This window comes from Melozone crissalis, unplaced genomic scaffold, assembly GCF_028551555.1.
Source record: "Melozone crissalis strain CALT ecotype California unplaced genomic scaffold, PUWL_Pcris_2 ptg000016l_1, whole genome shotgun sequence".
NCBI classification, from domain to species: Eukaryota; Metazoa; Chordata; class Aves; order Passeriformes; family Passerellidae; genus Melozone; species Melozone crissalis.
Window position 1 is genome coordinate 23960905 of NW_026535794.1, and position 26437 is coordinate 23987341.

Here is a 26437-nt window from a genome sequence, read left to right on the forward strand (position 1 = left end):
ATGCAAAGTGGGCAGATGACCTTCATGTCATTTAAAATGAAATCTTTTTCATACACAGTATCTGCACAATACCACATAGCTTTGTGAGAGCCTAGGGAAAGACATGTAATATAATAAAAATTAAAGAGTAGTGTGATATAGTGACATCAGTAGTAACTACACAGGGCTAAGTTTTCAGTTGCAAAAAGCTAATTGCCTCCATCGAAAGCAAAGCTAAAAGTTTATGATTTTATGAATGCAGAAAAATTTGTGATGTGTACAATAAACACATCCATTTGGATGGGTGACATTTACACAGTTATTAAGAAAAGCTAAACATTCCACTTAAAAACACACACTATACATAGAAATTATAATGATGTAATCTTTCCATTTGGCTCTTTAAATTGTTTTTGTACCACTGCAGATCTATGCAAGTACTGAATCTCCTGAAGGTGTGTCAGACTGGCGAGGAGAACTTCTGCATGCCATTCAGCAGCTTTTTGTGAGGGAACAAAATGTTCTCCTTGCTGCATTTCAAACTGAACTTGCAGAAATGGGCACAAGAGATGCAGTGATGTTGATGAATCAGTTAGAGCACAGACTACAAGAGCAGGTAATATAAACTGTACTGTAGTCAAAGTGTTTGTCTATTTTAATTTTAAATTTATAAATCCATTATAAATATATGTATTAGTGGTAGTTTTGACAGTCTAAGGATGAAAACAAAGTCAGACTTGCAGAAAGAACTGGTGTCTTTTAAAAGAAAAATTATGTGGCATGGGAAAGAAACTTTTGGGTGCACAAGGTACAGAATATATACAGCCTGCAGAGATCAATTTGCATTGAGCATAGTTGTCCTGAGCTTGATGTCATTAAATTGATTAGAATTATGTTACACTGTCTAAGAGAAAAGGTAGCTTGTTTATACAAAATAATTTGCAAGAAGAGAAAGTGTGAAGGCTGCTATGGGACAGAGGGAAGTCAGTTACCTCCTCTGGAACATGGAAGGATTAGTGAGAAAATTGCAGTTTGCCAGAAAAGTGATAGCAATTTTCAGTCTTTAATTTTGATGTCTAGAAGAGAACTAAAAAATAACAAGTAGTTTTTCCAAATATTGTAATACTGACTTCATTGAAGATGTTTTGAATATATGTGGACTGTGAATATATAAATAAATGTGATGTCAACACCATAGTTATTCTCATAAAAATTGGAGTTTTACTTAGAAATCTTTCTAATGCTAATAGGCTACTAACCAGAGAGCAGCAATGGACAGCCTTCAGAATGCAGACAGAAGAAGTTTGCTGATGGAGATTCAAGTATTACATGCTCAGATGAACAGTAAGAGAAGTAACCCCAAGAGAGAGCAAGAGATTGATTCAAAAAGCCAAGGTGACTTCTTTGGTAATATATGTCTGTTTCCAAATGCTTTCAGGGCAGTGCTCATAATGTTGTGAGTGACCAAAATGGTGACTTTCTTTAGTCTCTGATTTTGATATGTGTGTTCTGACCATGCATACTTTTCATCTTCTTCAGTCTTACTTAACTACTTTTGCAAAAATTAAGATAGTCTGTGTTCCTATGACTTATATCAAACTGAAAGTGATACAAAGTTATGTTCAATTGCTATAAAAATGGAGCTTGAATTTTAAGGCCCATTTCCATGTATATGCTTCACTGTTTAGATTCAGCAGCTTTGAAATTATCTAAGTTGAATATTCTGTCATAATGCAGAAACTAAGGAATTAGAATGAAGAACAAAAGGTTCAGAGAACAGGTATAGTTTAAAACTAAGTAAAGCTCACTGTCAGTGTTTAGTTACAAATATTAGGTCAGAAGTATACATATATAGTATAACTAACTTAAATTGTGTTAATCATTATCCAAATGATGCGTATTGATATAGTTGCACACATCTTAGAGCCTTTAAGAAATAAAGAAGTTGAAGTAATTTCTTCAAAGTATGAAAGATATTCAAGTATAAAAGTCATGGGTTTGCTTTTATTGTGCTTCTGAAAGAAAATACTATTTTAAAATATCACTCTTAATAATAGCCCAATAGTGGTCATGCTCTGGCTAGGAGAGGCTTTACCCAAACACAGTGTTTTTCATGAAGTAATTTCCATATGAATGGTGCTCTCATTAGAAGTGCTGGAGTATAATATGCAGCAGAAGCAGTTGCAGATTCTGGAGATGCAAGTGGAGCTCCGGAGTATGAAGGACCGAGCAGCAGAGCTTCAGGAGCAGCTGAATTCAGAGAGGATGGTGGGCGCAGAGATGAAGAATGAACTTGCACAAGCCAAACTAGAGCTTGAAGCAACCCTTAAAGCACAGCACAAGCACTTCAAGGACCTAGAAACTATCAGGTGTGGCTTTCAGTGCCAGTTTGTGTTGACTGTGAAGATTATGTTTCCTTATCTGAAACCATAATTCTGATTTTCTTAAGGGTCTGGATCTCATGTAGTACAATTGCTTCTCAGTATTTCTGTAAAACCTACCTGACAAAAATAGACTTTTTACATTTCACAAAGAATATATTTCAATTAATAATCAACTCTATTAGTTATCAAGTTCCTTTTTAAAATTTGTTGCATTAGGCTACTCTATACAAGCTAATAAATAGACCATATTTATTAAAGGTTTTTAATCTCTATGAACATGGAGAAAAAAATTGCAAAGTTAAGATGACTTTGCAAGTACTTCCATATGAAATAGTCTTAAATGTTCTTTGGACATGGTTGATAGTAAAAACCACAGATTTGGCACTTAGGAAAGCCATTATTATTTATGCCTGAACCAAAGGGATGCACCCATGAGCAGAATGTTCAGCTCAGAGATAACAAATTAGGCTGGAGCTTAAATTTGGATAACTTTACAGATTACTTTATACCTTTTCAGACCATCAGGAGCAAGTTTCTTTTTCAAAACAGATACAAAATTGATTTGCAAAAAAATGCAGATTTAAGTCACAGATTTTTCCTTTTCCCCAATATATTTTTTTCCCTTGAGAAACATGGCAGCAAGATGCACTTCCATGGCATTCTTTAAGATTTTGGCCCGTGGCTGGATGAGGTTGAACACTTAACTGCCTCTGAGCCCCCACCAGTGGCAGCTACAAAGGTAGCAGGGTGGACACACTTGTAGTTCTTGAACTATGCAACTCTTTTGGGTTTGAGTTAGTCTTGTCTTTCTAAATAGGCTTTTTACTGTTACTCTACTAGACTAGCAGTGTTTTCAGTGCCCAGGATGGAATAAATACCAAGTAACTGACTGCATCATGATAGGATTAGAGTCACTGCCTAATGTGAAGTTTGCTCCATTTTTCTTTTAGGACTGAAGTTAAGGAAAAAGCAGCTGAGCTAGATATTCTCAAGGATACAATGGCCAATGAACAGAAAAGATCAAGAGAGCTACAGTGGGCTTTGGAAAAAGAAAAAGCTAAAATGGAACGCAGTGAGGAAAGAGGAAGAGAAGAGCTTGAGGTATTCCACAATCCCAAGTGGTCTAGGACATCAAGGAGCATGAAAATATTCTTTTGGTTAATATTTCATGTCAGTTCACATTTTTTGTCCAATGCATGCTTCATTGTTCTCTCTTCAGCTGTAGTATTATATCATCTAGAGCTGAAGAAAAATCTGTAGAAGCTGTGTGGCAAAGTATGAAAAAGGCCCGATGCACATTCCATTTAAATCAATAGCAATTTTACTGTGCTTTTCAGGCCCAAGATTAAAAGATTCTATAATGACTCTCAGTTATTCAAGGGGACAGGACACTGCTGATGGCTACACTCAGCCCCCACCACAGCCTGACTCATAAAATACAGTATTTAAGAATATGATTTAAGGAGATATATTGTTTGTCACAGTTTAAAAAGTCTGCAGTTTCACCTCATGAAAATCAAACTAGGGAGTTTACTTTAGGAGAAAATGCTCCATTAGTACCTTCCTTGGTACCTCTGCAGTATTTGATATAGGGGGGAGCAGGTATCCTGGTACAAGACAAAAGGCAAAAAAGCAATAACTTCAACAGTGTCAATTTATTTACATCTTGAAATCCAAAGCTGAAAAATCATTTTCACAGTTTAGAAAGCAAAAGCAGCTGGCAGTCTTCAACTTCAGAACTACAGTTGTTTGTATCCCACTTTAAAGTATGTGTTAAAAAGATTCTTTTATGAAATAATCTGATTTTAGAATAAAGACATCTGTAATGTATTTTAGTATCAGATGTAACTGCAGCATCCAGAGTATTGTCACATTACTTGGGAATAGCAAAACCTGTTAAGGCAGCATGTGTAGAGGCAGCATATTTGCACTTTGCAGAATTTAATGGAAAGCATGTGCAAATGGCTTTGATCAATTCTTGTTTTCTTTTGAAAGGACTTAAAGTTTTCTCTTGAAGATCAAAAACAAAAGAACTTAGAGTTAAGTAAACTTCTGGAGCAGGAGAAGCAGCTGTCAAGTGATCTGCAGCAGAGGATTGAATCCCAAGAAGCACTCAGTGCTGCCCAGCTGTCACGGGAGCGAGGCCGTAACTCTGAGTTGCAGGTGCTTCTTGAGTCAGAGAAGGTTCGAGCTCTCGAAATAAGCAGTGCCCTAGAAAGGGAAAAAGAGCTGTGTGCTCAGCTTCAAAGTGCTGAAGATAAGGGGAAAGCTGGAGCACCTAATCCATCTGAGGAATTGCTTAAAGAGCTACAGAAGCAAATGGATGAAAAGCATGACCGTATAGTGGAGTTAGTAAGTGAGATGGAGAAATACAAACTGGAATCTGTGCAAGTGAGACAGCAAATGGAAAAAGAAAGGCAGATTCAGAGACAAGCACTACAAGCAGAACAAGATGCTAACATAATAGTACAAAAGAAACTCCATGAACTGGAGTCCAAAGTAGAAGACCTTCAGTGGCAACTTGGAGAAAAGAAGCAAGAAGTTCATAAATTAGGGAATGAAACAAAGAAGTTGCAGGAAATAATCCAAGATCTACAGAAAAAAGAGCAGGAGGATGAAGGAAGAAAGGAAGCCAAAAGGACACCAAGCCACAACCCAAATGAGGTACAGTAGGATTAAAAGTAATGTGTAATATTGAAATATACTATTTAGCTTTAATTCTTTTGCTCAATTATGTGTCACTGTGCCTTGACTCAATCTGTGAAATAGCCTGCAGATTACAGAGCATGGGCACCAGAGAATGGAAAAGGGAAAGCATCCCAGTTTGCTTCCTAAAACTATTCACATGCTTCCTCCTGAGAGTGAAATTATAGGCGTATATGAGGAGGAGCATAGAAGTGTGTAAGGAGGAGCATGAGCAGGACAATGCATCTGGGTCTATACATACACTTTGTGTCTCAGTACAGGAGAATGTTCCTTGCAACCAGTTGCAGGAATGAGCTATTCCTACTCTGGAATGCCTCAGGTCACTGCCCTTAATCTGTAGTTCATAAACTGCAAGGGATCTTTGAAACACCATAAGGGATCTTCCAACAGCTTCAGTAAAGAAATGAGTAAGCAATCAAACAAGCATATGTATGAATATGTGTATGTTAGCAAACAAAATAGAAGAAAAAGATCAAGGTAAAAAATCAATTTAGGAATTATCCTAATTTTTAGTTGAGTGAAAGTGCTTTCTCTGTTGCCTCTAAATTTTTCACTGTCATAAAAAGTTAGGTGAGTTTTAAAATTATTTTTAAATTACTTTTAGAAACTTACTTGTAAGAGGTAAGTGTTGCTGGTGAGTGATTTGTGGGTAATTGCAGAGAGGACTGACAGGAGACTTGCTTGCCTCTTTGTTCACCATGTTTTTGCCCATCCTGTCATCATTTGTTTTACCAGTTACTTGTATGTGGAGCCAAGAAGGAAATTTTTCTTTTCATCTACTTTGGCTACTGGTTTTTCTCTTCTGAAGCATTGGAAACTACCCACATCTAGAGGCAGGCTGTTGAGTGTATTGATAACTGTGACAGCAGCAGCCTTCCTGCCATGCTCATTTTGTGCACCTCGTTCTTGGGCACACAGGGAGCTGCCAGCACTGTGGTCAGCAGAGTCTTCTCTTGGATCAGGTTAGCAGCAGCTGTTGGGGATTTTTCCCCTTCCTCATCAGCAGATAGTCTGATCTGCTTTCCAGGACTTGCCTGGAATTTCAAATAACGAATCTCCTGCTGTTTCCTGTGATGTTTGAAACACTCTGACTTTCTTATTTGGTACTGTCCTGTAGGGGAAACAGCCAAAGGCAGAGCCACAGACTCAGGTTTCTTTGTGAGGGTTAGCAGTTCTTCCATGGCAGTGTTGGGAGGCTGGTACCTAGGAACACCTCTTCAGTGCTTGTGCTAGCATCAGTGCTGTGCTTGCCTGGGACTGGACTGACCTCCATGACCATGGTGGTCTCTTTCAGCCCCTGTTATTGTGACTATAAATTTGTTACCAAAACACATAGGCCCAGTTTCCCAGATTCCTTGCACAGCTGGTAAAGCAGCTGCTGATGGAAGAAACAGAAAGGCTTTGTGACATCCTGCTGAGTTTTTTTCACTGGATTCACACTGTACCTCCATGATTGCTAGTTCTTAGTACAGAAAGACACTAGACCTTTCACGAGTGATAGTTTAGTGCTACATTACAGCAGTGTTGTAGTCACACTAAATTTCTGTCAGATTTATCTGTTGTTCAGTTTCTGAGTATGTTTCAAAATCATATGTTTTCATTTTACAGCACTGGATCATATACATTCTATGGATATATATTTAAAATACGCGTTTCTTTCCAGACTACCTGGGATACACCCAATGACAGAACAAGAAATTGGGTTCTCCAGCAAAAAATGGAAGGAGCTGAGACGAATGAGTTGACTTGCCGCACACTGACAGGAGATCTCTCTGCTGCTACTGAAATTCTGGAAAAAGTCAGACAAAAGCTGCAAAATGCATCTCCAAAGCTGAAGCAGTTGGCTCGGAAAGCTGCTAGCAGGTTAGACCAGTTTCCAGCAATTTGGTTTAGTAAATAGCAGCCAGCAAGCTAATATATTGGGTTTGAATCCTAATTCACAGACTGCAGGATTTAACTGAGTTTGGGGTTGTTAGTTTTATTGTGTACAATACATATACAGTTTTATTGTGTATGCTGTCACTTGAGATATACTGATGGAAGACAGGATCACAGAGTATCAAGTGCTGCTGTAAATCCTGTATGTTTTAATAGAGTCCTTTCTAAGGCACAGCAAAATAGTCTTTTTTGCCTCTGAAAAGTGATAAGGTTTATCTGGGTATGGTATAGGTAGAGGAATTTTAAGTAGTAATTAAATGATTCATCATGCATAAGGGGATGAATATAGGGATTATTGTTCTGAATCATCCTCCTTGGGGAAAAATCGTTATGGTCAAGTGAAACTGATCTTGATTCTTATTTTTGGAAGGTTACTGTCTCCATAAGATTAAAAAATATCATGGTACCAGGTCCATGGGAGGTTTGAATCTGTTTTTATTTTGCTGTGATTGTTGTTTAATATTAAACATTCCTTCTGAAACATTTGCAGAATGCAGTATATCTGGAAAATACCCTAGGCCTTTGATAACACAGATTCAACAGATTTGTGGGAGGCAGAACCACTATTTAAAATGTGCTTCATGTAGAATATCCCTGTCTACAAATGAGTGGAATCTGTTCTATATACTTATGTTTTAAAACAAGACAATTTTGTTTAGAGTCACTTAGCAGTCTTGAAAATGTTGCCCTGTCTCCAGTACTGCTGAAGTGACTTACTATAGATCCAGTGCATAGGAATCCATGGAAAGTCCTTTTAGTCTGGCTCATGGTGTCACAGCTGATCTGCTGTTGAAACCCCTTTTGTTTCAGATTGCAGTTTGAAACAGCAGATGATCAGGACTTCGTTTCAGTACAAAATGCTATTGAAGAAGTTATTACAGAACTGAAAATACTACCTGGATTGCCCAGTCTGGAAGAGGTGAGAGTCAATGCTGTAACTTTGATGGGAGAGTTAGGATGAAGAGCTGTGAAGAACTGCAGGGAGTTTGTAAGCTTGTACTTATTCAGGTCTTTATAGGGGAAAATTCCAGCAAGTGTTCTGACTGGAGTTTGTAAAGTGCAAAAACCCCATTCCTTTTTTTTTTTTAATTTTAATACTTTAAAAGTGATTTTTCAACTTTCAAATCAGAACTTTTCCAGTTTCATTTTAAATTTCTGCATCTCATTTTCTTTAAGATATTTTCTTTTCAGCAGTAATCCTATAACTGAGGAAACTTTTCTCAGTACTTCCTGATATTAAAGTCAACATTTAGTATTTACTGTATTGTGTTGACACAACACATTTACTTAAACTGCCCTATATTTACTAAATGAAAGGCCACTGAAGATTGAGTGGCATGCACTTATGTAAAAAAAATGAAGTGAGGTAATCTGTTGCAAAGAATTCGGCAATATTTGATTTTTAAGTGAGCTTGATTTGGTCCCTATATTTGGTCCTATATTTTAAGCAAGGATTTTCAATGTAACTTGAAAAAAGCTTTGAGGCTTTTCTTTTCCTCTAGGTTAGATAAACATGGTGGAAAACTCTGCAAATTGTTATAGCTGGTAAAATTGAGCTTGTATGAAAATACTTTGTTGTCATGTATACAGTAAGTATAGACACCATGATTTGTAGTTTACATGTACAATGGATTTTTTTATATGAAGTTGATACAAAGCTGTTATCATTGTTTATAAACGTTTTTCACTGTAAGCCAGTTATTTTCAAGCTGGCAATTTGGATCAAGTAGAAGTTGAGTTTGGTTTTCTTTATTCCTCGTAGCTGAAGATGGTGCTGCCGCCAGGGACTCCATCCAGCTCTCTGACTGAGAGGCTGCTCAGGCAAAATGCTGAGCTGACAGGCTTTGTCAGCAGACTGAGTGAAGAGAAGAATAATTTGAGGAATGCTGTTATGAAACTGGAGGAAGAACTGAGAAGATACCAGCACAGACAGCCTTCTGCAGACTATGTATGTCCTTGGTGGTGCTGATCTAATGAGTTATGTATACAGACATAAAAAAGCCTAATTTCTTGTCCTGGTCACCCAGTTGAGAGTGATCAAGCTATCTGTCTTTCTTGGCTTCCCTCTGCAGAGTAAATTGATGTGAGTTATTCTTGTTCAGTGGTCAGTATGCCTCAACTCTTGCTCAGTGGTCAGTATACCTCAACTCTGTTGAGTGTAAAACTTCGTGATTTTACCCAGCTTCTTTTTTGTTAACTACTCCTTTATTTTAAACGCTTTGTACCTTTCTTTTTTTATCTCTATCTCATCACCGTGAGCAGATCCAGATAGATTCAGATAGTCTTCAAAATCAAGAAGCTAGTATGATCCAGTTAAAGGGACTTTTTTTCTAGAGAAGCTGTATTTTACTGGGACATTGATTGGGCTCCTAAAGTCACTGTTTTTGAGGTGTCAGAGTGCAAGGGTGGCCTCAGATCCAAGCACTGAATAGTTTTTCTCATTAATTTTATGAGCTCTCCACCAAACCAATGACTAGAATGACATGGCCTAAGCTTCTCCAAATTATGTCGTTCAAATTCAGTTTCCTTTGTCTTCAGTCTTCCAGGCACTCATCAGATGTCGGAGTTAATATTGATACTCTTGTTGCTTCTGAGAAGGAGATGTGGAACAGAGAAAGGCTGTCGCTGCAGAAATCTTTGAAACAAGCTGATGCAGAACTATCCAGGCTGAGAGCAGAGCTCAGGAGTGAGGCTTTCCTCAGAGAACTGGGATCAGATACTGAAAATGCTGTTCTAAGGGTAAGATTTTTTCCCCCCACATACTAACTACAAGTGCTTTAAAAATTTTGATTTGGGCTTATTTTTCATTGTGTTCACTCTGCTTTATTCTGAGTCAAAAGATACTAATTCAGTTTTAAAATTTTCATATTCAGGTATCTGACTACTATTTTTCCTCTCCAAGAATGACATGTAAACACGTGTGTTGTCCTTTTGTGTGTGCTCTATTTCTTGCTGTTTAGTGATCCTCAATATATGAAGTTGCATTCAACAAGTGTGAGCAGCAGCACAGTCTTCTCCATGGTACTGGAATGAAATTAATAATCCCAGAAATGCTGTAGAAGTAACAATGTCAAAGGTCTTGGAACTGTTGTGATTCTTGGAGCTTATGGAGCTTTTTGTCTTTTTCTCTTGTTGCAGAGGATTTATGGCAAATACCTACGAGCAGAGAGCTTTCGGAAGGCTCTCATATATCAGAAAAAATATTTGCTGCTGTTACTTGGAGGATTCCAGGAGTGTGAAGAAGCCACACTGGCCCTCATAGCACGGATGGGGGGACAGCCTTCCTACGCAGACCTTGAAATCATCACACAGCATTCAAAGGGTTTCACACGATTTCGCTCTGCAGTCAGAGTGTCCATTGCAATTTCAAGGTAACCTGCAGGAAGTTACATTTCAAACAGATATGACTGTGCTGTTTAATATATACTTTTCTAGCTCTCCAATGAAATCTAGAAATTTTCATATTCCATCCTGTTTAAATGGCATATTTTTGGTAGTCATGAATATAGTAGATACTTTCAGGGTGACAAGGTGAGCAGAGTGTAGGTAAATTCTGCAATAGGAATAAGCAGTCTGATTGTAGTTGAAAAGGGGTCAGTACCTGATAATCTCAGATGCACTGTACTGGGTAAAGTCAAATTATTAAAAAACTTTTATTACAATTCTAAGGATTGCACTTACTTACAAAGGTTTTTCTCTGCAACTAAATTTCCTGTAAAGATTAAAGTCTTGTATGTAAGTGTAATATAGATTTAGGAATTGATTTTCTTAATCTAGGCAGTCCTTTAATTTTCAGAAGACTAAGGATGAGCAGGAATTGGTGAGGAAGAAAAAATAAAGTTTATTACTGCATAGTACTGCAGTGTGGCTAACAAACCTTCTTCACAAAGGTGTGAACCCCCAGGCACTTCTGTTTGCTGTTGTTCTGAGCCTTATGTATCGTATAAATTCAAGGAAGTGTTCGCATACCTGTTGTGAGGATTTTACTCATAGTGCTCTGCAGTTGCAGTTTTGGGGCTGCAACAGACAAAAAAAGTACATTTAGTATGATTTTAAAATACTGGTGTGCTGTTGCTTCGGTGTTTGAGCCATTTACTGTCCACTTGGACCTATAAAGCACCTCTGGAATTGTACGGGTGGAACTGAAAACAGGTTTGGATGAAAGATGGTCTTTCTTAGGGATATGCAAAAGGATGTTTTGTACTTGATACTCAGGTTTTAGATGCCCATCTGTTAATTTTGCTTGATGGAAATTGCAAGAACTTATACTTTCTAGAATACAAGAAGCAGATTACTTTTATCAGACTATTTCATTTATCCTGAAGTTGTTTGTTTTTTGTTTTTTTTTAAATTTGAAATGCAGAATGAAGTTCCTGGTTCGTCGATGGCACAGAATTACAGGTTCTGGAGTTCTGACTATCAATAGGGATGTCTTTAGCCAGAACACAGGTGAGTCACTGTCCAGTAATGACTTACAAAGTGGTATTCACAAGTCACACCACTGCTTAATGGAGATGGGTTTTAATTTGTGTTATCCTCATGAGGAATGAATGGGGACTGTTCCCTCTTTCTTTTGCTAGAATTGTTTGGATTAACCTATTTCTCAGTTTTCATGCTCAGCACAGACACTAACCTATTTGCTTTCTTTTCAGTTTTGTTTTGCTCCATCGTGGGTGGGATTTAAAAAAAATATGGAAGGTTTCCCTATGGAGCATGTTCATGAAAGCAGTTTTAGCTGAGTCATTGGAGTTTTCATAGGAGATCTGCACCACAGGGTCCTTAGAACAAAAACTTGTCATTCTTTTGTTACAGGTTTAAGTCTGGGAAATAGCAGTTTTCTGTTTGCTTTTTGTAGGAGTCTAAGGAGAATCAGAAGCTTCTTTCTTATTTACTGTCTGTTTAGGTCTGCACTAAAATCATTGCTCAGTCTGTGAGAGTTTTCTCATTGACGTCAGTGAGGCCAGGATTTCACCTCTGCTTTTGCTTGAGGGAGTCTGAAAGTGGCCTACACGTGCTAAATGTCATTTTTGTGACATGCAAACAGAAAACTCATAGCTGAGATTCCCAGTGCAAAAGGTCTTACTTTTTTATTTTTCAAGACACTGCTTTTTGTATTTCTAATATTCTGTATATTTTGTATTTCTAGGTAATGAATTACGGCCTGATTCATTTTCTGCTGGCATGGATCTTTATGGAGAACAGAGGCATACTTCTAGATCCAGGTCAGGCATGGAATCTTCTAGATCTCCTTTAAACTTTAAACATATATTGGGGTTCTTTTAATATTATTCTCTTTCAGGCACTGTTTAAATAACTGAAAGCCTCAGTGTTTACTGCTAAGGTTTGTAACCTTTGATGCTGCAAGATCTAATTTTTTGTAAGAATATGTCAAAAATTGTGTCTCAAGCATTCAGTGTGTGATTACTCATAACATGATTGAGGCCAAAGCTCACACACCCCTGCCAGTGAAACCGGGTATTTTTCATCAACGGCAGCATTTTTATGAGTGCCATCATGCTTTGATGAGCTTACATGAAGTTGTGAGTTCAGATCTTCACTGAGTATCAAACTCTAGCCATTTATGGGTTTCATTTTCATGTAAACCACCTCGATATTTGTTATTGTCTTAGTTTTTCATAACCATAACAGTTTACATGGTAAAAACCTTTAATCTATTTTAGCCACTATTGACTTTTACAGAGAGTAATGACAAGAGGCATGCAAAGATGGCCGTGTCCTTGTTGACACAAGCTTCTTAATAGAAAACTAAACTTCAATCTGCCATGGATTCTGCTGCAATATCAGTAGGGATTTGCTGGTCAGTCTTTGTCTCCATAAAATGCAGCAACAAATCCTGTGCAGTAGAAAGAAAAGTCCAGAAACAAAGGAATGGTTTCTCTGGCTTGGGCAGTAGTGGCAGGGAGGTTAAATGGGTTTGATGTGCTGGCTGCTACATGGATATGCAGGCCATAAGTTATCCCTGCTTACAGAATTTTGCTGTGTTGCTGATATTTTGACTCAATGTATCCCTTACTGAATCGGTGTGTGTTGTTGTGCCCCCAGGCTGCAGGGGATGCATGCTGATTTAAACCCAGTGTCCTTCGCCTGTCCCCAGTTGCAGAACTACGACCCCGAAAGGGCTCTGACGGATTACATCCACCGCCTGGAGGCGCTGCAGAAGCGGCTCGGCAGCGTGCAGTCAGGTGGGGCTCGGGCACCCTGCCCGCACCTCTGGGCGCCCTGCCCCACGGGTGCTGGCTCTCTGAGATACACAGCTTCCATTTCAATTGCCAGCCTTGAACAAGAGGCATTTCTGAGCTCTAGCAAAAAGCTCACCTAAAAGAAGATTGTGAAATTCTTTGAAAAGCAATACAAGCATGTTTTCAGTGTAGATTTTGAGATTATTGGTAACACTTGACTTCCCCGGTCTCTAATAAATGCGCAGCAAGGATTCAGTTGGCATCTTGCTAAGAGTTTCAGTTATATAGAGAAAAATGTATCCAGAAAATTGGGAATGTGGAAGAATTTTTTCTCGTACCACTTCGATTACAGAAGTTACAGTCAATTTGTCCCATAGAAGATGACAATTTTTGTACTGAAAGAGGAATACATCAAGAAAATTGTCAGAACAATGGGATGAAATTTATCAGACTTCAGTTTTGAGGTTCTTGTGTTTGTCTTCTCCATCATTTGGGAAAATGTTGTTCTTAAAAGAGTTGATCTATAAAAGTCCCTATTCTATGATTTCCCATGTAAAATCTTTCAAGCTTATTCAGCTGAATGAGTGCATGTATTTGTTCCAAGTAATCCTGATGACATTTTTTTCTCTGTCTTACAGGTTCGACTTCATACACTCAGTTGCACATGGGTATAAGAAGATAATAATACCCTTCAACATCTCCATCACTGGCAGTGATGCTAACAGATTGCCTTCTGTAAATCTGTGCTCTTTCTGTGCTTTTGTATAAGGTGTATATTGTGGGACCAATATGAACACAGCTATTTGACTGTATACAGTTCCATCCTGGCACACCCACAGAGACTGGGATTTATGGATGTAGGCACTTTGTGTTCATGGGAAAAAAAAATCTGAACAAAAAAAATCCCCAAACAAACCCACCCCCCAAAAATCTCCCCAAACCCAAAGCAAACTCCCCCAACCATTAAATTACATGTATATTTGTGGAATGCTAATTTAAATGATTAACTTATAAAGTGTGTATTTATCAAAAGGGTGCGAAGATGAAACTTGTCTATTAATTAAATTGAGCTACATTCAGCAAAGTTTACTTGCACTTTTTCTGGCAAGGCTACTGAAGTTACATTGACTCTCGTAATATTTGCTACTGGCAGTGCTGACAGAATATCACTTGTAGAGACCTATTTTTGTAATGGTAGAAGTTTTGAATTTTATGGGTATTTTGTCAAAGTACTGAAATAAACACGACTTCATGCTTCTAAGTGTGTTGAGAACTGCTCCCTTATTCACATGGAAGAGGTTACTCCTGCCTGAGTTCCTCCTGCTTGTAGTGACTGCAGCTAGACTTTCTACAGATTCCAAAGTGCTGCTCTCAGAGAGAGGGACAGGGACAAGCCTGGCTTCAGCAGAGCCTGGTCACATCTCACAGGGCTGGGAGGGAGGAGCCTGTGCTCCCTCACCGGCCATGACTGATACAAACACCAGGTTTTAGAACAGTTACACTGAATTTAGACCAGGAAGGACAAGACAAAACCCTGGTTAAATGGAGCACTGCTGAAGGGGGCACTGCCCACTCCAAGAGGGAGTTAGAAATTTACTGATGAAACCTTTTCAAAAAGAAGTACAGAAATGCATGGAAAACTTCTCCAAGAGGTTTGTTTACAAATTTAATTCAAAATTCCCATGAGCCAGAGCTCATTACCATTTATCATAAGCATTCTTGAACCAAACACCATTTAGCAATCCTGCATGAGTCATTACAAACCCAGACAACATTCAGCTATTTCACCTTTTTACACACAAACATGTTATTTACAAAATTCATGTTGTTCATATCTTCATACTGTTACTCTTACACTTGACATCAAGCTTCCAGAGATCACCACTTTCAATTTTTTTTAGAGAATTACTTGTTTCTTTCTGAACATAAGCATTTTACAATTACTTCAAGTTAGACAGTTAAATGGCTCATTCTTGAAATGACTTACCTGTGAACACTTTGAACTCTGCCTACCACTTAGCTGCACAGTTGTTTTCTTAAATCAGCCAAGACCATCATTCACTTGGAACAGGATCATAAATGCCAAAGGAAGGGCACCACCAAGTAGAGTCCCCTGTGGTGCCTGTTCCCAGATGGGTTTGCTGAATTGGGTACAGAGGCAAGGTAGGCAGCCTTGCCCCTTGGTTGTCTGGGGAAAGTAATCTTCAATTACTTTTCAAAAGGAAGAAGTTCCAGTTGTAGAAATTACTTTTTTCTTCATTAGGAGGATCTGGCATGCACCTTAGAAGTGTTACATCAATAAAAAAGACACTTTTGCTTTAAAAATGCAATGAGAAAATTGTAGAACAAGCAATTATCCACAGCAGCAGTAAACAGTGTGGGCAAACAAAACAGATGCAAAACTACAACTGCAGAAGTTTTGCTACTGTTGCTTTCCTAACTGTAGATTCGTCAGCTTCCATCTGCCACTTATCCTGTCACAATTTTATTCAGAAGTCTGTTAGTTCACACGACTTTAAAAAGTAAGGTTTTAGCGCCAGAGTTTACAGTGACCGCCTCTTGTATCTGATAACAGGGTTGTTAGGTGTGTGTATCATTGTTGTGTAATTTATAGTTGGAAAATAACCATTGATGAGATCAAATTCATACAAACGAAGCAAAGTAGACCAAATAGTCTTAATTTGAACATAAGCAAAGTTTTCTCCAATGCAGCGATGACGGCCTAAAAAGAGAGCCATAAAATGCAGTTAGAATATTTCACTGGATTGCCTTTGACAATCAGAAAACTTCAGAAGTTTTATGCAGACAGTAGTTGCCCCTTTCTCAACAATCTGGGGCTCTGATGTTTCACATACCCCATTCTATAATTCCACCCAAGTCTTATTTTTCCAAGTTGTCACTGCATAAAGCAGATGAGTAAGTGGAACGAGATTGTGCTGTTCTGCCCCCACTAGGCAGCATTAATTTATATATCAGGAAAGAAGCATTTGCAACACAGAAATGAGATCAGCTCTAACTCCATCACAGCAGTATTTGCAAACTGTTCTGAAAGTTGGGACTCTGCAGACTTTTTCTCTGCCTTCAACTGAACTTGTGTTACCAGGTTTGTCCTTGACTTGAAAAGATGTGAGTCAAGCATCACTCATGCTAACCTGAAGGTGTTTTGATAACTGCTGTGAGAGATATACAGCTATGACTAATGCAGAACTATTAACTTTTTTCTTTTAATAGCACCTTCAGAGTAAGAAAACTTTCAGGCAAAAACAGGAAAAAAACCAAATCTATCCTCAGATGCTGCAGTGTGGAGAGGTGCTGTAGGAGATAGTTGGTGTGAGGCATCTCAGCACAACCTCACACAAGATGCTGCATTCTCTTACTCACCAGCACCAAATGGAATGTATGTAAACTTCTCTCCAGCTGCTGGGTTATCTTGGAGGTATCTGTCAGGCTTGAAGTCCAGAGCATCATTCCAGGAGTCTCTGAGTCTGTGATTAACAGTGGGAGATACACACACTTGATGGCCAGGAGGAATATTGTATCCAGCAATAGTCTGCAAGAGAAGAGACAAGACCCCACATGACAAAATGTCTCCATTTTTCTTTTTAAAATGTTACCTGAAGTGTTGTATCATGACACTTTAAATTTCAAGAGTTTTTGGCCAAGTGCATTTAAAATTACTGCAACCCAACACTTCCTCTCATACTTGAACAGGACACAGTGCTCAAGGAGTTGCAGGAACCTTCCAGCTGTTTTAGTAAGGCTCACAGTTCTACAGGAGGTTTTTTTAAAAAAAAAGGAAAGAATGAAATTAAAATTTATTGAAAGCCTTTGACATTGAAGGGACATGGTTAAAAAAAATTTGAATTTTTGACATGGTACCATACTTGTACAAACAGCAAGTTTTCTTTCAGATTTACCTAGCTTGTATTAAAAGCAAGCCAAATTTTTCTATTACACCAATTAAAAGTACCTGGCAAACAAGAAAATGGTGGCACCAAACTAAGCTCAAATAAGACTGGTAACTACAAAACTACTGGTTTTGCTGAAAGAAAATAGCACATGGCTGGTGCTGGATCCCAGAGCTGCTCTTCTCCAGGTGGAACAATCCCTGTTCCCTCAGCCTCTCACCAGCAGTGCTGCAGCCCTCTCTCAGCCAGGTGGCCCCTCTGCTTGTTTCACTTCATCAGTCTTTTGCTTGCTGGGGGCTGCAGGGGTCTGAAACTGGACACAATTCCACATGAAGGTAAAAAAATACCAAGTTCAAGGTATTAATTGCTTTCCTAACTCGACATTGGCTATGCTACCGCTGCCATCAGCTTTCCTCCCTGCCACCAAACACAGCTCACTTCTGTTTCCTTCTGCCAGCTGAGACCTAGCCTGTGCTGCTGCAGTGAAATTAGCTCCAAAGTGTTCTCACCTGAGGAGTTCTGGCCATTCTCATCATGGTCATTATAGGAGGTCTAAGCCTTAAAGTTTCTTTTAGACAGCGATCCAACAAACTGAGATCCTTGAGCTGAAAATAGAGAGAAAATGACATACCAAAATTTAGCCAAGTTTATTCAACACAAACAAAATGCTATTTTATACCATTTAAAAACATAAAATAGTGAAGAGTAAGTAGTTTGTATTTACATGTACTTCATTAGCTACACTGATTATTTCTTTTCCATTTGATTCAATTAAGAAGGAAAAAACTGACTGGTGCAATCAAATACAACTACTGTCTTAGTGATTTATCTCTTAAGTATTTTCTGTTGCCTAATTAAAGAACAAGGTCACACTGCATTGCTTTCCTCAGTAAAAATATGAGGATCTTCTACAGAACTGTCATTTTTAAATAAACATAGGAATGACAATTTCCCTAATGAACACTGATTAAAAAACCAGTATCAAGCTGACTTTACTTGGGCAGGAAGAGAGAAGAGGAAATGTACTGGCAAACAGCATTATCAGAGAATGACTGTGCCAATTATTATTTTAACACAAAAGCATGTGACTGTATTTCAGGTCCAATGAGCTTTTAATTTTTTTTAAATAATCATCTAAAAGTATGAAAATACCCCTAGGACTTATGTAAGATACAGACCTGATCATAAGTTAAGGGTGGCAAGTCCTCCCCACACACAGCTTTCTGTTCTGCGTAGCACTGCTCCTGCAGGGCTTTGTCCCTGGCGAGGAAGAAGCCGAGCCAGGCGCTGGTGGTGGAGGAGGTGTGCTGCCCTGCCAGCAGCAGCCCGATCAGCATCCCCGCAATCTCATCGTCCGTCAGCGCACGCCCGTCCCTGCACAGAAGGAACCGCGCTGCAGCTTCATCTGGTCACACTTCACTATTGAGCATTGCTATTCATACTGTAGCAGTTACAATTCCTTCTAACGTACTCCTTACTCCTACTCTTTTATTGCCTACCCTAAATAAAGAGGAGAAAGATCTAAGGGGAAGGAGAAGGGAGAACAGAGGGAGAGAGACTCTTTAGGAGCCTTGAAGAAAATCATTCCTCAACAGCCAGCAAAGAGAAAGGAAGCAACCTCAGTCATCACCTCATGACCATCAATGAAAATCTCGGAAATCTGAATAACCATTGACAACTGAAGTTTTAAACCTGTTTTTAAGAGTACAACTAGGACAAATTGCATGCAACAAAGCCAATTCAGAACATGTGGGAGTGTTTCTTGGGTTGTGGTAGATAGTTCTAACTAAAGAGCTCAAAGTTAAAGTAAATCTTCAAATAAGTCTTTAAACTCTTGGCTTACTTGTATGAAGCATCAAGTAGAGTTTGGAGCATGTCATCCTCCTTTTTCTCAGACTTTCGACGTTTCTGGATAACCTTGTAGAAAATATTCTTTATTTCTCTGTGTGCTCGATCTCGTCGTCTGCGATTCAAAACACTTCCATTAGCAACTTTACACAACGTAACACAAAATGCTTATGAGCATTTATTGGGATGTCTAGAATAGCTTACAAAGAAGAAGTGGTGGGGATGGGGGGCAATCCAAACAATGATGTTTAGATAAAATGCTTAAGTTGCTTGCTCTGTCAGTGCTTGTACCTGAAGCTCGGCAGAGGCAGCCAGCCTGGCAGCAGCCAGGCAGCGTGAGTGAAACCCCCGTCCAGGTCGGCGTACAGCTGAGCCACCTTCTCGTCCAGCAAGCCTCGGATCTCCTTCCCATGTAAGCAATGGCTTGCTGTCAAAATGATCAGTTCTGAAAGGGCTTCAAACAGGTCTGAGGAAAGGTTTGAAAAACATTACTGAAATGTGGCTGATCAGATGTCTCTTTGAACAACTCTTTAATTATATCATGGATACCTTTTTTCTAAGGTATGTCTTTCTAGAATTTTTTCTAGCAGAGTTAGTAATTCTTACAAAGCAAGCCATGCATCACAAGCTCAATCCTTAATAAATATAGGTGAAGTCATACAAAGATTTAACCTTGAAATCCAAATCCATAGGAAACCAGTTAATTTTGCTGCCCACTGAATTATTTTTATATAGTAGTCCTCAGAAACTTAAATATCAATTTCTATATTACCATATTATGAACTACGTTTACATATAAATAATATACATTCAAAGTAATTCAATATATTAAAATGTGACATTATTATATAATTTTTATGCATTTAAATATAAGTATGTATGTTTAAAGAATATTTGACACTGTTATGCAACTGTGAGCTTGCAATGATGATGAAGGGCAAGTTGGGAATGAGGGAAAATAACAATTTCACTTCAGTCACTAACGTAACCATATGAGCTTCTAAGATGCAGTTTTTCACTGCAGAAACTCCCAGAGCCAAGATCTTCAGCACAGGCTCTCTAGGAAGTCAGAGCTGCAGCTTTTCCCAGGGACTAGGAAGTGGTTACACTGAGCTGACTGACACCATCCAAAACAAGCAAAACAGGTGCACTATGAGCTGACTAGGAAAGCAAAACTAACATAGTCCTTCATCCCTTTCAGTGATTTTCTGAGCAGCTTTATTCTCCAATAGTCTTACATTTGATTTTTAAAAATCTGTATTTTCTTTCTTCTGATATTCAGTATCCTTTTACCTATGTAATATTTAATTTCTTTTATATTGCAGTACATCTTTTACAAAAATATACTGCATTGGCCTTAAGTACATCCCAGAAAACTGGAGGAAAAATGCATTTGATCCTGCTTACTTTTCTCTCCACTTTCTCCCCATGCTTTGAAATACTCCTTTGTTTCTTCTTCAATCACAGATACATGCTGTCTAAACTGGGCAATGTTTAGCCCAGTTTTGAGCATCTTCTTCTGTTCCAAAAATACCTAAAAGAACCAAGACAGAATAAGCAATCAGTACAAGGATCATCATATTAATGTGATTAAAACTTATTAGAATTTCTACTATAAGAACATCCAAATTCAATAGGGATTATGATTAGGACTGCAGGGTACAGCAGATACTCAGTTTTTACTAATAGGTAATACTCTGTTTTTCACTTCTTTATCTTTGAAGCAACAGTTCAGAAACATTCAAGTAAAGTAATAGCTTAAAGAAGCTATTCTTTCCTTACTGCAAAAGAAGTTCTGTCTTTTGCAGTAGCCAAACAAAAAAATATTTTAGTATCTTAATTAAGTTTTCTCCCTGAAGATACAAAATGCATGCAAAGTTGAACTGTGAAATGCTGAAATGCCCTTTAGATATATAATCACAAATATAACCAGCCCCATCTTTGCAAAGTCTGGATTTAGCCTGTGTCCCCTGATATGTGGCCTCCTCACCTTCTCTCCCTCTCCTGTGTTCTCTCAGGCAGAAGGTCCCTGAACTAGAAATTACTCTTTCTTTTACAGAGCCCTCTGATCTCACTGCCCAGGAAGTCAGACAGGCAGGAGGCAAACTGCTTCCTAGGAAAATGGTGAGTTTCACCCCCTTCTCACCTCTTTTTCTACGTATAGGTTTACAGCTAACAAACCTACCAGTGAAAAACCCTTTGTTACATGAGAACCTTTCAATGTCATTGAGAAGACATTGACTCAGAAAATAATAATTTGATTTTTATGCCCTCATTATGAATGAGGCATCTGCACTGTACCATGACTAATACACCAAAAACTGTCTTCCCACCAAGGGCTCTGCATGTATGATACAGAACAAAAGGCATTAAGAGAAAAGCTACTTCCCAGAGGCTTCTGTTCTGAGAATGCAATGAGGAGCCCAGCAGTCTGTCAGAGGGCACACATGCCACAGAGCAAAGAGACAAGCACATTTTCCCTTGCAGCATGCCAGCCACTCTCCAGCTTGATGGAGACAGGAATAGCCAAAGGAGTGAACACATCCTCTCCAATTTCAGCTCCTCTCAACAAAAAACTATCTGCAAGAGGCTTGGAGAGAAAAGAGCGAGAGTGAATATGAGTTGATGTATTGACTATGGATATTAACAATTACCAGAATCACTGGTAAGTAAGCAAGTTACTAATTTTAAATTATAAAGGATGGTTCTTCCAAACACATGACTGAAAGTCACAGAATTAACAGACAGTTAGCACCTTAAGCAGAGAAAAGGGGGTCCCAAAAGAAACTTCAGGATGACCCATCAATTATTGAATGCCAATGAAATTCTCCATGGCTCTCTAAATGCCTTCCTATTAGATGTCTGAAATGAAATCATGGCGGTGACACTGTGCAAAAAACCCCAGCTTACCTCTAGCAGAATGCATTTGGCCACAACTGGCTGTGCTACCTCTCTAGCTTCATAAAAGGAAACTAGAGATAATCAGAGTCAGAGATCATTTAAAGGTCAATAGCAAACTCCCTGCATCTCTTCACTGTGGAAAAAAAGGAATTTTGGGGGGAAAAAAGGATTTTTCTGAGGAACCTGAATCTGCAGAGATAATAGGAAAGAAGTCCTTGTGGTATCAAAGGTATGAATTAAGCAGACATATCCACAGATACCCAAGGCTTACTGAGTAATATGGTTCATCTCTTGACTAAAGCAGAACTCAAGTGCACTCTAGGGAAAAAGAAAACCTACAGTGACTGTAGAAAAATACCTAATTTCAGAAAAAAGCAACAAAAAGCTGTATATGGTGGGCCAATGAGGTAGACCTTAATCATCCCTAGGTGCCTGAAGTACATGGTGGTAGAGAAATGCCCATTTCCAAGGAGCTTACAGAAAATTCTATAAAACTGATGGATGAGATTAGATCACATCAAAGAACTACCTCTTGCATGAAGACAGACATTCAAATCCATCCACAAACAAAGAGCATGAAAGCAGAAGTCAAACCATCTGTAACAAGTGGGTAAACTTTCACAGAATTAAGGACAAACCATGACCTTTCAGTTTCAAGAAGACATCCCATGACAGTCAGAATCCACAAAACAAGCACAACACAGTGAAAATCCGGCCAAGTTTGCAGCCTGATTCAAAGATACTCTTCTGAAACAAGTATATACCAGAGAAGAACACGAGATGCACTGCAGCGAATTGTGCATCCTCCACACTCCAGCATCTGCAAAAGTGATTCACAACTCCATCCCCTTCTTTTTGAGAAAGATCTCTGACTATGTGAACTGGTAGAGACAAGTCTGTTAGAATGATCCCACTCAAGGAAGAGATGTCCTAGGACAGAAGAAATTGTCTCCTACTTGCTGTCCAGGCTGCAGTCCTGCTGGCTCTCATAGGGATGAGGAGCTGTGCAAATCCATCAAGTGGCAAAGAACCTACCACCCAACCAACCAATTCTCCCCCAGACTGCTATCCACAATTTAGTACTTCTGACAAAGGAGGAGACAACCAAGTTCTCCTTTACCTACTTAGAAAGTAGCAAGTTGCAGGTAGCTAGCTGTGTATGAGATTTCCAAAAGAACAGGGTATGGCCAACATGCTTATTCTGGGATCGTGGCAAAATGCCAGCGTGGAAGCACAGAGAGTCGTGATTACTGCCCCTAAGCCACATCATTAACAGGGCAACAATCACAGCATGTAGGCAGGGATGAACGAAGAGATATGCTAAGGAGGAAAATAAATTGATGGTCACAAAAACTGGTCAAATGACTGGCATTCACACTAACAAAATGAGGCCAGAACTGAAGATCCAAAAATAAAGTATATCACAGTGCTGTTTCTTCCACCCAACTACTCTGCTATACAACATGCACTGAACAGAGCGCCAGTGGAGCCACAGAAAAGTTGGCTTCTGCACTTTGAGTCTGACATGACAGGCCACCCTCACAAACAAGAAAGCAGCCAATGCCTAGCTCAGATACAATGCCATGTGACACAGCCCCCGTGCTCCCGAGCAGACTGTATTCTGCAAACATACACAGAATGATTTCTGTCTGAGCAAAACAAAGCTTGTGGTTCAAACTGTTAAATTATTACTCCCATGTCTAAATTTGGCATGGCACATATATAAAGTTACCACTCTTAGGGCTTTCTCAGAAGAAAGACCTGAAGTTGCTTGGAAGGAAAAAGTGAGCTGCAGGCAGTGGTATGCTGCATGGGAAGAAAAAAGTGACTGACTGGTTTTTCCTCTATGGTGAGATTAGGTGGTGTCAAAAACGAAAGATAATATCCAGAGTGACAAACAGCCAGGTGGTAAACAAAGCAACCTGAACATTCCAGATTATCCACGAGACTGCTTACCTATTGCAATATGTACAGATCATACAAACACAACCCCACACACAGAGCCAGGAGCTCAGGGCTGCCTACACAGCACTGAAGCTGCCCCGCTTTCCTAGTGATGGCCCTGAAAATACAAACCGCGTTGGGGACGTCGTAGGCGACGCCCCTGCCGAAGACGGGCGTGGTGAGGCGCGAGTACACGTCCTCCGCGTTCAGGTCCTCGTTCTTGCTGTTGAACAGCAGCGCAGCAGCATCACTGCCCAGCAGGTACGTGAATGTCTTGCCAACCATAGTGAAACTGAACACAGGTCCGTACTAAGTGAGAGAATAAACAAAAAACCAATTGATTTGAAATAAGAACAAAAATCATTAAATCTCTATCCCATATCTTTCATAAATTAATTTTTCTCCTAAGAAGTATCCAGACATTTAATAAAGATAAATATATTTTAAACCACATTTGAATTTGTTCTCTATGTACACACTATTGATATCTAATGTTATAATGAACACGTGTGAGCATGCACATTTTAAAACCATTTATTTTAGAAAACATTAATAAAAGATCAGTCACACCAAAAAAAAATAGCAGAGATATTGCAGCATATACTGACCCCAGTAATCTACAAACACTGTCTCAAAAAATTATGGATTTATGGAGTTATGCATAGATAATTAGGGGCAAATATGATTTTGAAGTTTAAAAGTCATCTCTAGCAGACCTTCATGCACCAGATTCAGTTTTCTCTAAGCTAACCAAGCTAAGGTTTAAGCTTATAACTCTAGTTTTAGACAATGTGAAATACAGCCTGATAAATTTAATTTAATTGAAATTAAGGCTCTACTGATTTAGTTAATTCCTTCTGGGCTGTTACAGTATAAAAACTACTGAGGTTTTATACACTGGCTCTTTTAACATCAGAGAGGCCCACAGAGGTGGTCAGCTACATCCCAACCTGGTCATAGATTGCTAAACAATATGAGTAAAGGTTACCAATTACAGTAAGAAATAATTTCATGCAAATGACTTTTTAATTAACTTGTGATTCAGCTATGAGTATTACCCAAATGTACAAGCATATTTGTGACATGAATCATGAGAGCTCAGAAAACACTACCACTACATAAAGAGATCTGAAGATCACAGAGCCTACTGTGCACACTCCATTCTATATTTGAGATGGTAAATGAGAATAAATTGATTTTCAACAGGCCCCAGACAGAGAACTTAATAGATACACAAAACTATGTTTGTATATGCTCAGCCAATCATGTGGGAAAACGTACCTTGTCATAAGCATTTTCCAAAAACTCAATGGGACTTTTTCCAAATGCAATTGCATGACCAAGGAAAGGGATGCCTGATGAAATAAAAGGTGGGTAGTTCTGTAGAAGAAAGAGAAAAAAAACCACTGAATTTTCTTCAGAGATGATCACAGACTCATGAACTAACAGGATATCCTGAGCTGGAAGGGACCCACAAGGATTGAAGTGCAACTCCTGGCCCTGCACGGGACCACCCACAAGGGTGACAGCACGTCCGTGACAGAGCTGTCCAAACGCTTCTCGAACTCTGCCAGGCTTGGTGCTCAAAGTACATGTGCCAGTGCCCAAAAGTTATAAAATCATGTCCATTTACATAAAAACTAACCACAGAGAAAGTTTTATATATATCTGTTTAAACTCTTTTGTGAAAAGGCCAACTTTAAAAAATTATTCAGTTGTTCAGATAGAGCTATATTTAAAAGCAGCAAAGGTTAAAATAAAGTTCATATGATTACGATTCTTCCTACGCTGCCTCTGAATGTGAAGCACAAAGATACTGCAACTGAAAAGAAAGCAGCCAGAAACGAAACAGTGCTGGAGGATTTGCTGAACAGCCCCTCAAAAGCACCTGTGTTTCATACATTTGAGGGCACCTTCTCTTAAGCTCCATCGATTTAACAGTACTGGGAACGCCCCAGGGCTCCGCCAGGCGAGTGCCTCTGCCCCCCGCGGTACCGAGCAGCCCGGGGAGGGCCAAGCGGGCCGGCTGCCGCACGGCGCGGCTGCTGGGAACGCCGCCCGCCCGCCGGACCCGCTCCCCCACGCCGGGCTTTCAGCGCCGCTTCCCCCGCGCTCCCGAGGGCTGTCCCGGGGCCGCTCCCGAGGGCTGTCCCGAGGCTGCAGCGGCCGCCCGGCTCCCCCGGCCCGGGGGCACCGTCCCCGCTGCGGCCGCCGCCCGCCGCGCTCACCTTCTGTTCGGAGCCGAGGTGTCGCCGGTAGCCGAGCTGGAACAGGTAGCCGAGGCTGAGCGCGAAGGCGGAGGCGGCCAGCACCAGGGAGAGGGGGTTGCCGACGGCCACCCGCTCCAGCAGGGACCCGCCGACCTCCATGAGGTTCAGCATCTTCTCGGCGCCCGCCGCCATCGGCCGTGGCTCCGCGGGGCAGGGCGGCGCGGTGGGCCGGGCTGGCGCGAGCCCGTGCGGCGGCTCTGGCGCTGGGCTGATCTCTGCCCATGTGACGATTGCCGGAGCCGCAGCCAATCCGCGGCCGCCCCGCGCGGGGTGACGGCATCGCCCGGGCTGCGGCGCGCGCCATTGGCGGGCGGCGGGCGGGGGCCGGGCCGGGCGCCTCAGAGCTCGGCCCCCTCAGG

General features: G+C 39.9%; 2 protein-coding genes across 6 annotated transcripts in view; one reads left to right on the top strand and one right to left on the bottom strand.

Annotated features, from left to right (window-relative positions):
• The window catches only part of AKAP9 (A-kinase anchoring protein 9), a 106102-nt gene extending 91368 nt beyond the window's left edge, over positions 1-14734 (top strand). For 4 of the 5 annotated variants that reach the window (XM_054274224.1, XM_054274225.1, XM_054274226.1 and 1 more), the window contains 14 exons: positions 407-595; positions 1230-1374; positions 2129-2348; positions 3314-3464; positions 4359-5027; positions 6733-6932; positions 7818-7926; positions 8770-8955; positions 9546-9746; positions 10146-10378; positions 11371-11456; positions 12154-12229; positions 13071-13210; positions 13846-14732. In XM_054274224.1, the coding sequence (XP_054130199.1) occupies positions 407-595; positions 1230-1374; positions 2129-2348; positions 3314-3464; positions 4359-5027; positions 6733-6932; positions 7818-7926; positions 8770-8955; positions 9546-9746; positions 10146-10378; positions 11371-11456; positions 12154-12229; positions 13071-13210; positions 13846-13889 (2649 nt within the window). In that variant the 3' untranslated portion in view covers positions 13890-14732. Of the gene's footprint in view, positions 1-406; positions 596-1229; positions 1375-2128; positions 2349-3313; positions 3465-4358; positions 5028-6732; positions 6933-7817; positions 7927-8769; positions 8956-9545; positions 9747-10145; positions 10379-11370; positions 11457-12153; positions 12230-13070; positions 13211-13845 lie in introns of all 5 variants that reach the window. The other variant, XM_054274228.1, reaches the window with a different exon arrangement.
• A 122-nt stretch (positions 14735-14856) lies between these two features.
• On the bottom strand, positions 14857-26236 carry LOC128935720 (lanosterol 14-alpha demethylase). The gene is made up of 10 exons (XM_054274229.1): positions 26037-26236; positions 25090-25188; positions 23941-24117; positions 20371-20497; positions 19255-19429; positions 18959-19078; positions 18294-18489; positions 17625-17720; positions 16589-16757; positions 14857-15929 (listed from the first exon to the last, which is right to left on the bottom strand). Exons 1-10 carry the CDS (start codon positions 26208-26210, stop codon positions 15751-15753), a joined length of 1512 nt encoding a protein of 503 aa, XP_054130204.1. The 5' UTR covers positions 26211-26236; the 3' UTR covers positions 14857-15750.
• Positions 26237-26437: the final 201 nt, after the last annotated feature.

What these genes read in the sequence shown, in the direction of transcription:
- LOC128935720 (XM_054274229.1), bottom strand. Translation starts at nt 26,210, where the DNA reads ATGGCGGCGGGCGCCGAGAAGATGCTGAACCTCATGGAGGTCGGCGGG. An exon ending in ACCTCGGCTCCGAACAGAAG is followed by an intron (nt 25,189 to 26,036) that starts GTGAGCGCGGCG and finishes TTTCTTCTACAG; the next exon opens with AACTACCCACCTTTTATTTC. An exon ending in CACCCTTAACTTATGATCAG is followed by an intron (nt 17,721 to 18,293) that starts GTCTGTATCTTA and finishes CTCTATTTTCAG; the next exon opens with CTCAAGGATCTCAGTTTGTT.